The sequence below is a fragment of the Herpailurus yagouaroundi genome, unplaced genomic scaffold (genome assembly GCF_014898765.1).
Source record: "Herpailurus yagouaroundi ecotype Mexico unplaced genomic scaffold, PumYag 166, whole genome shotgun sequence".
Taxonomy (NCBI): Eukaryota; Metazoa; Chordata; class Mammalia; order Carnivora; family Felidae; genus Herpailurus; species Herpailurus yagouaroundi.
The window spans coordinates 2,417,961-2,427,250 of record NW_024412407.1 but is presented as its reverse complement, the minus strand read 5'-3'; the positions used below and the strand labels follow the sequence as shown (position 1 = coordinate 2,427,250).

At 56.5% G+C, this 9,290-nt stretch overlaps 1 protein-coding gene across 2 annotated transcripts; it reads left to right on the top strand.

The window, feature by feature from the left end:
- The first annotated feature begins 5,285 nt into the window (after positions 1-5,285).
- On the top strand, positions 5,286-9,271 carry KRT18 (keratin 18). Of its 2 annotated transcripts, XM_040488014.1 has the most exons (7): positions 5,288-5,827; positions 6,607-6,689; positions 7,046-7,202; positions 7,757-7,921; positions 8,028-8,153; positions 8,475-8,698; positions 9,092-9,271. In XM_040488014.1, exons 1-7 carry the CDS (start codon positions 5,411-5,413, stop codon positions 9,210-9,212), a joined length of 1,293 nt encoding a protein of 430 aa, XP_040343948.1. In that variant the 5' UTR covers positions 5,288-5,410; the 3' UTR covers positions 9,213-9,271. The 2 variants fall into 2 exon arrangements, with proteins under 2 accessions (XP_040343949.1, XP_040343948.1); XM_040488015.1 differs by lacking the exons at positions 6,607-6,689; positions 7,046-7,202 and having other exon boundaries at positions 5,286-5,827.
- The last annotated feature ends 19 nt before the right edge of the window (positions 9,272-9,290 follow it).

Here is a 9,290-nt window from a genome sequence, read left to right as displayed (position 1 = left end):
GAAGAAGCCAAGGGAGCACTCTTTTCTTTTCTTAATTTTTTTTAAGTTTATGTATTTATTTTGAGAGAGAGAGAGAGAGAGAGAGAGAGAGAGAGAATGTGTGTGGTAGGGACAGAGAGAGAAGGGAGAAAGAGAATCCCAAGCAGGCTCTGCACTGTGAGCACAGAGCCTGATGCGGGGCTCAAACTCACGAACTTCAAGATTGTGACCTGAGATGAAATCAAGAGTCAGAGGCTTAACCGACTGAACCCCCCTGGTGCCCCCACGGAAGCACTCTTGAAAAACACTGGCTGTGCTCCAGGGCCTACCAGGCACATTTGATTCCTGCAGCAACAGATGAGGAAACCGAAGCTCAGAAGCTTACTAACCCCACGCTATCCCAAGATAGTGATCCTGTGATCCCATGGGGTGATCAAGGTCACTCAGAGGCAAACAGCAAAGCAAGTCCCAGCTCTGCCATCCATAAGCACTATTCCCTTTCAGCTTCCAGCCTAAATGTCACTTCCCACAGGGTCTCAGGCTAGGTTAGCCGCTGCTCCTCCATGCTTCCATCGTTCCTGGCCTTGCCCTCGCACGGCACCAGCCACGCTTTATTGTTACTGCTTGTGTAACCATTGAGCAGCCTTGCTGAACTGCACCATCCCAGGGAAGGCTTCCAGCAACCTCACCACCTACCATAGTGTGTCCCCCCATTTTCTCCTTTCCCTCCCCAACGAAGTCCTTGAGAGAGAAGTCTAACACTCCGCCTCCACCGCGTCACTAACCACTCACTCCTCAGCCTTTCGCCACCTGCCTTCGGTCTCCACCGCTTTCTGGGCGTGCCCTTCTTGTCCTCAGCCTCTGTGATCACTCTTTGTATCTGCCGCGTGGACCGCTTCTCCTTGAAACTCCTTCTCCTTGGCTTTCCTGACCCCTCTCTCATGGTCTTTTCTTGGGAACTGGCAGGAGCCTGGGCCCCCTCCCCTCTCTCTTCTCCTTCCCTCTGTCTCTTCCCCATCTTCTTGCCTTAGGCCTCTGTCCACTTTGGTCCGATCTTTTTCCATAGGCCATCTCATCTGTGCCAGAGTTTTCCCCAAATCCTCCCAGGCGGGTGGCTCCAGACAGAGCCACCACACCTGGCTGTGCAGGTCGGTCAGTGCACAGGTCAAGGAGACAAGGACGAGGCTGTCTTTTTGCAGTTTGTGCAGTGGGGTTGTACCTGAAGAGAGACCAGGAGCGGCTGGGTCAGAAGAGAAAGAGGCCATAAGGTCACTGACTTTGCCAGAAAAGGCTGCAGGAGGGCCCAGGGTCTAAGGGGACTCAGAGAAGAGCCAGCTTGCCAGGACTCTTTCCTGAGCTTCCGCACTGGAGGTTCCTGGGCCCACATGCCCCTCCGTGCTGGTCTTTCCTTCCTTTTCCATGGGGAATAACCCCTCGGGTACAAACCCAGCCAAAGCAATGATCTGAAAGTGTCAGGGCATCCTTTGACCCTCCCAGCCTTGGGAAAACTTGGGCCTGGCCTGAGCCTTCAGAAACGATCCCTGACTCCACACCAGACAGGCAGCGCCAGGGCCGCCAAATGGGACTAGGGACACGTCCAGAAAAGCCTCAAAGTCTCGAGAGAGTCAGATCCAGTCCTGCATCCACCCCGGCTGCAACCCCCCATCCTCCTCCCTGCTTCCGCAGCCTACCCAGACTCTCCCAGCCCCACCCCTGCCCTTTCATTAATTGTTTAAATAAAAGTCTTCTACAGAGCCCCCCTTACATGCCAGATGCAGGGCGAGGGGTGAGGGAGTCCCACTCTACCCCCACACTTCTTTCCCTGAGGCTCTGCCCTGAGCTCAGCAGCCCTGGGCCCTCGAGGCAGTGAGGAGAGCTGAAGGGAGCCTCCCAGGTCAGGCTGTCACCCACCTTACTGCCTCCAACCTCCCCCACCACAGAGGCCTCTCCTTTCCTCCAACATGCACTCACACCTATGGGAAGTCCTTTCTGAGGTCCTCCTCAATCCTTCCAGAAGATGATGGGCACCATTCCCTCCCTGTCTGGGCTACAGACCCCCACCCTTACACCCCAGTCGGTCTCCTAAACATCTCCCTCCTTGGGGCCCCAAGTAGGAAATTTCCAGCCTAAATGATGAAGCCAAGCCTGAAGGACTGCAGGCCCCCATGACCCTCCCTGCCCCCTACCCCCCCACCATCTAGTCGTCCCCCCCTCCCCCCACCCCAGGGCTGCCGGCTCCACCCTCCCTCGGACAGAGAATGTGGGAATGGGGAGGAAAGGGCTGACCTCCTTATCGAAGGTCATCACTGAGCTTACTCAGGAGCTAAACCTGCTTCTCGGGAAAAGAAAAAAAAAAAAAAAACACCTGCTTCTTAGGTTCCCCACTCCTCCTCAGCAGGACACCAGAATGTGGGGCCCGATAGAGGGGCAGGAAACCCTTTCCCCTCCCCCAGGAGCCCCCTCTGCTGGGTCTCTGCACTCTGCAAGCCCTCTGTCTTTGTTCCAGAAACCTCTCGCCAGGGCATCTCCTTCTCCTGCATCTCCTCCCAGGACTGGCCTCAGAGACACCTACTCCCCTCTCCATCTTGCCGCTCATGCTACCCCAGACCCGCAGTGCTGGGAATCTGGAGACTGAAACTCTTCCCTCCTGCCCCTTTCCCCCAGCCCTCCCCCCAAGCTCTCTGAGTGAAAAGGCCCTGAATCACAGAGCAAGCTGGAAGTGGTGGAAAAGGGCAGGCCGGTGCTAGAAGGCTGAGGTTGGTATTTGCCCGATGCTGCAAGAGGTCAGGAATGTGGCCACTGACATCAGCTATGGGAGATAAGACCCAGCTGGCAGCTCTCCCCTCCTGCACTAGACTGAGCCTCCCCAGGCCCCAAAGGGTCCTGAGCAGTTGGAATGGGTCAGGGATCAGAGAAGCACCTGGGAAGGAGTTTGGATAAGAATCTAGGGATCTGGGCTTGATCCCCGATGGAATTCAAAGTCCCCCAGGGGTCTTAAGTGACTTAGACCTCATAGCATTGAACCATCTTTACATTTAAATTGACCGCCCCCCCTCCACCTCTGCCTTCCTGGATGTGTTAAAGACTTACTCTGCAGTAAGTAACTAGTATTTATTTGTTCAATGAATGAGTGATAATTGGCATTCACATCCACTGCCACCCAAGGGGATAGACTGGACAGACTTGATTATTCTCCCTTTACAGGTGAAGAAACTGAAGTTCAGAGTGAACTGACTTCCCCAAGGTCACACAGCTAGCCAGGAGCCCAAATCGGCTGACTTAAAGCTTTGCAAAAATAGCAAAGGCAATACATCGCATGTATAACCTACGTATCTTATTGTGCAATCCTGCGCCACATGACAATTCTGGAACCTAGCGGGGAACACGAAGGTGAAAACAGGAGAAACCCCTTTGTCTGGCTGGCGCCTCTCATCTCCCAGAAACCTGCCATGCAAAAAAAAACGAGGAGGCACTCCTTTGTCTGCTGTTTGCATCCATTCGCCTTTTGGCCTTCGGCAGGCCCTTATCTGCCCCTGGCCGGCTCCCACCGAGCTCTGTGAGGCTTTCCCCACCAGAAGGCGGCAGGCCTGGGAGAATCCAGGGCCAAGTCCCCCATCTAAGCCGTGTCTCCCCTCTGGCAGGTCCACTGGCCCAGCTATGCCTCTTTCTCTCCCAGGCCTACTCTCCGGTCTGCCCCCATCTCAGTTCAGCTGGCAGCTTGATTAAAATCAATAGGTCCACTCCAGACCAAAGAGCACAGACAAGTGTATAATGCCAGGCCCTGCCGGACAAACAAGCTGCTGATGGTGACAGACTCGAAGGCCCTGTACCTCAGGATTCCCCCAGTTCGTTCAGCAGGGGAGTGGCCATCTGCCCCATCCCCCTGGTGCAGGGAGCAGTGTAGACGGAGCAAAGATCCATCCTTTTGACCCGGGTCCTGAGGAGAGCTTCCTGGAGGAGGCAGCCCCCAGGGGACCAGCTTGGGATCCAGAGAGCCTTTTGAAGGGAGGAGGGCGGGGGGCGCCTGGGTGGCGCAGTCGGTTGGCGTCCGACTTCAGCCAGGTCACGATCTCGCGGTCCGTGAGTTCGAGCCCCGCGTCAGGCTCTGGGCTGATGGCTCGGAGCCTGGAGCCTGTTTCCAATTCTGTGTCTCCCTCTCTCTCTGCCCCTCCCCCATTCATGCTCTGTCTCTCTCTGTCCCAAAAATAAATAAACGTTGAAAAAAAAAATTAAAAAAAAAAAAAAAAAAAAAAAAGAAGGGAGGAGGGCGGGAAGGAGGGTACCTGCAGAAAAATCCTAGTAAGGACGGGGAGGGGGCTGGCCAGAATGACTGAGTCTCACTCAGCTGGAATATTTCTAGGCGTGCACGTCCGTCCTCTTCGACTCTGCACCATGTGGACACGTTACAATCTTCAGGAGGGATTTCAAGTGTCTGTTACACTGCGGTCCTCTCGGCAGCGACTAGAGCAGGCTCTGACACACAATAGGGGCCCAACAAATATTTATTGAACTGTAAAGCGCTCAGGAAGGATTTGTTTACCCAAGGGTGGGGGGGGAAGGCTGATACACAGATGTTTAGAAGGGAAGAGTGTCCCTTGTTTAAATCACAAAGTGTCCCACTGAGGGCAGGCTTCCAAGGCAGTGAGTGGAGGGGAGAGGTGCAAGAGGGAGGGGATTCAGAGAATCAGTTTGTTTCCAGGGGTCTGAATCCACGCGGTGAGTGAATGTGTTTGCCGGTGTTTGACGAGACACGTCTATGTGATGTGAGTGTGACGGGCAAGTGGGCGTGTTTGGGAACCAAGTGAGGTGGGGGTCGAGTGTGTACAACAGCAGATCTGGGGCTCAGGATTGAGCTTCTCCTCCTCTTCTCCAGCCCCCAACTTTTCTTCCCCAGCATTCCTGGGGCTCAGGGATCCCCCCTCGGTCTCCTCTGCAGGTGGGACCTTGGGCTGCAGGCTGAAGGTAGTTACAGAGATTCACACCCGACTTCACTCACTCGTCCCCTAAAAACGCCCAAATTTGCAACCGGCGGGGACCTCCTCTACCTGGGAAAGGGGGGGGGGGGTGTAATAACGTCATTTCCTGCCCCGAAATTACACCGCCAAAGCCGACTCCACCTGCGGCCCTGGTCGGTCCAGGTTATTCCCCTCCTCCCGCCCCCCCACCCCCAGAACGGTCGAGGATGGCGTTGGCGGGAAGGTGCTGAGGAGGCTGGGGGAAGGGAGGCTGGGGTGGGGGGCGGGAACGGAGGGCGTGGAGTCCCGCCGCGATCCACCTGTGGCCCAAGCTTCCAGGCGACTTGGTGGCGGGGGCGGGGCCTGCCCGGGCCGGTCCCCACCCCCTCCCTCGGCGATATAACTTGAGTCGCGGACTTGACCCCCCTCGTGGCCCGAGCCTGAGTCCTGGCCTCTCCTCTTACTCCTAGAACAGCATGAGCTTCACCACCCACTCCATCTTCTCCTCCAACTACCGGTCCGTGGGCTCGGTGCAGGGGTCCAACCACCGGGTCCGGCCGGTCAGCAGTGCAGCCAGCGTCTATGCAGGCGCCGGGGGCTCAGGCTCCCGGATCTCCATATCCCGCTCCTCTAGCTTCCGGAGCGGCTGGGGGTCCGGGGGCATGGCCGCCGTGATGACCGGGGCTCTGGCGGGCATCGGGGGCATCCAGGGCGAGAAGGAGACCATGCAAGACCTGAATGACCGCCTGGCCTCCTACCTGGAGAGGGTGAGGAGCCTGGAGGCTGATAATCAGAGATTGGAGATCAAAATCCGGGAACACCTGGAGAAGAAGGGACCTCAGGTCAGAGACTGGGGGCACTACTTCAAGACCATCGAGGAGCTGAGGGCTCAGGTAAGGGGGCCCCCCCCCCCGACCCCCAGCCATGTTTGACCCTCCAGTTATCCACTCCCTGCTTCTCCCCCGCCTCCCCCAAGGATAGGAAATTTAATAGGGGTGGGGGTGCCTTGACTCCTTCCCGCTTTCCCTCGCCACCCCGCCCACTACTCCGCCCCCTGCTCCCCAGGTAGGGTGTCGGTAAGCCTTGCATTTCCATACATCCCCCTGTCCCCTGGGACCCCAAGGGTGGCGACTGGGCATGGTTAGGCCCTTTCCCAGGAGGTGGTGGGAAGGGGAGAGGGGGGAAGCCTTGCAGAGGAAGTAGACACATGGAAGGAGGTGAGGCAAGGCCCCATAAAAAGGACCCTCTGGCTTCTGGCCAAATGGAGACAGTTGGAGGGTTAAGCGGATGTGGCTAAGGCTGAGTCATCTAGGAGTAAACAGGAGGCCTACCTGTGGGAGGGGCCAATGGGGGGAGCCGGGGAGAGGTGAGCAGGTGCACCTGGGAAAAAATGCCAGGAGAGGGCCAGAGAGAGGACTTGTTACTTTAGGGCGGGAAGGCCAGCAGAGGCCCCAAAAACGGGCAGTGGGAGACCCGTGGGAGCTCTGGGATTTGGGACTCCATGAAAGGAGGGAACAGTGTGAGGGACACAGGTGGAAGGGGATAGGTGTTCAAGAAGAGCCTCTGGCTATTCCTCGGGACCAGGAAGTGTCGCTCAGACACATAACACCTTCCCACGCTCAGCCCATCGTTGATTTCCCATTTATGGAGCAACCTCTCTACAATCCCCTAGATCTTTGCAAATTCTGTGGACAATGCCCGCATCGTTCTGCAGATTGACAATGCCCGTCTTGCTGCTGATGACTTCAGGGTCAAGTAAGCCTCAGGGTGCTAGGGAGCTGAGGGTGGGGCCAAGAACGGTCTGTTACAGGCTGGGTCAGGCAGGGGCTCACAGTGGGATCTTCAGCTGTGGTCGGAGCTGGGTGGATAAGAGAGAGTTAAGCTCCATCAGTTTATTCATTCATGTAACGCAGTTAAAGAATACTGTCCCCCAGGTGCCAAGAACAGTGCCCAGAGGATTAGCACCTGATCTTGACTCAGGTTGCTGAGTCAAAAGCAGGTCACTGCAAACTCCATAGTTTGCAATGGCCATAGGGGCGCTATTAGGTGGCATGGCCCGAGAAGGTTCTGGAACGGAAATGAGGCCCCTCTGATCGCCTCCACTCCCACAGGTATGAGACGGAGCTGGCCATGCGCCAGTCTGTGGAGAGTGACATCCATGGGCTCCGCAAGGTCATTGATGACACCAATGTCACTCGGCTGCAGCTGGAGACAGAGATTGAGGCTCTCAAGGAAGAGTTGCTCTTCATGAAGAAGAACCATGAGGAGGCAAGCAGGGGGCCAAACAAGTCTGGGTGGGGGAATAGATGGGCCGGGTCACCTGTAAGTAGCTTACAGGGAAGCCTAGAACTCCCAGCCTGGGCTCTTCTGAATCACACGGCTGCCACACTCAGTGGGTCGCCTGAATGACAGCGTGAGGGGGTCAAGAGGACATGGGGTGAGAGAGCGAGGTGAGGACAAAGGGTAGAAGCAACTAGCACTAGGGGTGAGGGCTGAGGGGGGAGTGAGAGCAGGTAGAGCTGGCAGGGCTTCCTGGAAGAACGTTCGAGGAGCAGGTTTGTGGAAGGAGGGTGGATGCAGGGACAGAGCAAAGTGAGAAGAGAGAAACCACCTGTGGGTGATAGTGAGTGGTGCCATTTTATCCACCTGGAGTAGAAAGCCCAGACCTGGCATCGCGCAGAGCACAAAGCCGAGAGTCTTCTCTGTTCCTGTCTCCAACTGACCCCGCAGGCCTCCTGCAAGAGACAGTTGCAGAGGTGGAGCCTTCCTGGAGTCCTGACCCCGAGTCCCCTCTTTCCTCACTCTGGTCCTCTCTCCTTCAGGAAGTAAAGGGTCTGCAAAACCAAATTGCCAACTCGGGGTTGACCGTGGAGTTGGATGCCCCCAAATCTCAGGACCTCAGCAAGATCATGGCGGACATCCGGGCCCAGTATGAAGAGCTGGCTAAGAAGAACCGAGAGGAGCTGGACAAGTACTGGTCCCAGCAGGTGCATGAAGGGAAGGGATGGGTGCCAGGCTAGGCGCAGAGGCCTGAGGGTGTGGAAGGGAAGCAGACGGAGAAGGAGGGACCTGAGGACTCTCTTGTCCCTGCAGATTGAGGAGAGCACCACAGTGATCACCTCCCAGACTGCTGAGATAGCAGAAGCTGAGAAGACCCTCAAGGAGCTGAGACGCACGGTCCAGTCCTTGGAGATCAACCTGGACTCGATGAGAAACCTGGTGAGAGTCCTCACATCACCTGCCCCAACTACTCTTGGTCCCACCCTCTGTCAGCCTCAGACCCAGTCCTATCTCAGCCCAAATCCTACTCCCTTCCATTTTAAGTCCCTTATGCTCAGAAAGGATGGTTTCTCTTTGCATTTTCCCACTGCTCCTACCCACGACCCTAGTATCTGGCACACCCTAAGTTCTCGAAGACGTTTCCGAGAGTGAAGGGATGAATGGTCGTGGGATTTGGACTGTTCTGCTGAAAAATTTGTGGAGACACTCCCTCCACCCCATCTCGGGGCTCACCCGCCCCTCCTCTCTGCGCCCCTGCAGAAGGCCAGCTTCGAGAACAGCTTGAGGGAGGTGGAGGCCCGCTACACCTTGCAGATGGAGCAGCTCAACGGGGTCCTGCTGCACCTGGAGTCAGAGCTGTCCCAGACCCGGACAGAGGGGCAGCGGCAGGCCCAGGAGTACGAGGCCTTGCTCAATGTCAAGGTCAAGCTGGAGGCTGAGATCGCCACCTATCGTCGCCTGCTGGAAGACGGGGAGGACTTCAGGTAAATGGGGCTCTCCTCCCACCCTCACAAGCTGGGGTCAGGATACACTTATCCCCAGAGTCTGAGCTTTTGTAACCCATCCCGCCCCCCTCATCCCTGCGCATCGGTGTCCACTGAGCACTGGGCCGGTGCTCTGTGCGGGCTCCTGCATCTCCAACGGAGTAAGTAAGAGCTTCAGAGGCTCCCTCCCTGGAGAAGAGAACAGACTGAGTATTGCCCCAGCCGTACTTAGAGCACACGTGGAGTTTGGCTTTGGGTTTCCCTTTTCTGGAGGAAGCGGCCAAACGGAGTGTGGAGATAGAGGCAGGGATCAGGAGGCATTTTTCCTCCTCTTCCTTGACTCCCTTCTACTCTGCGAGCTGTTTGTAACTGGGGCTTGGTCTTCTGTGACAGTCTTAGCGACGCCCTGGATACCAGCAACTCCTTTCAAACCATCCAGAAGACCACCACCCGCAGGATCGTGGACGGCAAAGTGGTGTCTGAGACCAACGACACCAAAGTTCTGAGGCGTTGAAGCAGCGGAAGCAGGCTACCCTTTGGGGAACGGGAGGCCAATAAAAAATTCAGAGGTCACTTTTGTGTCTTCCTTGCT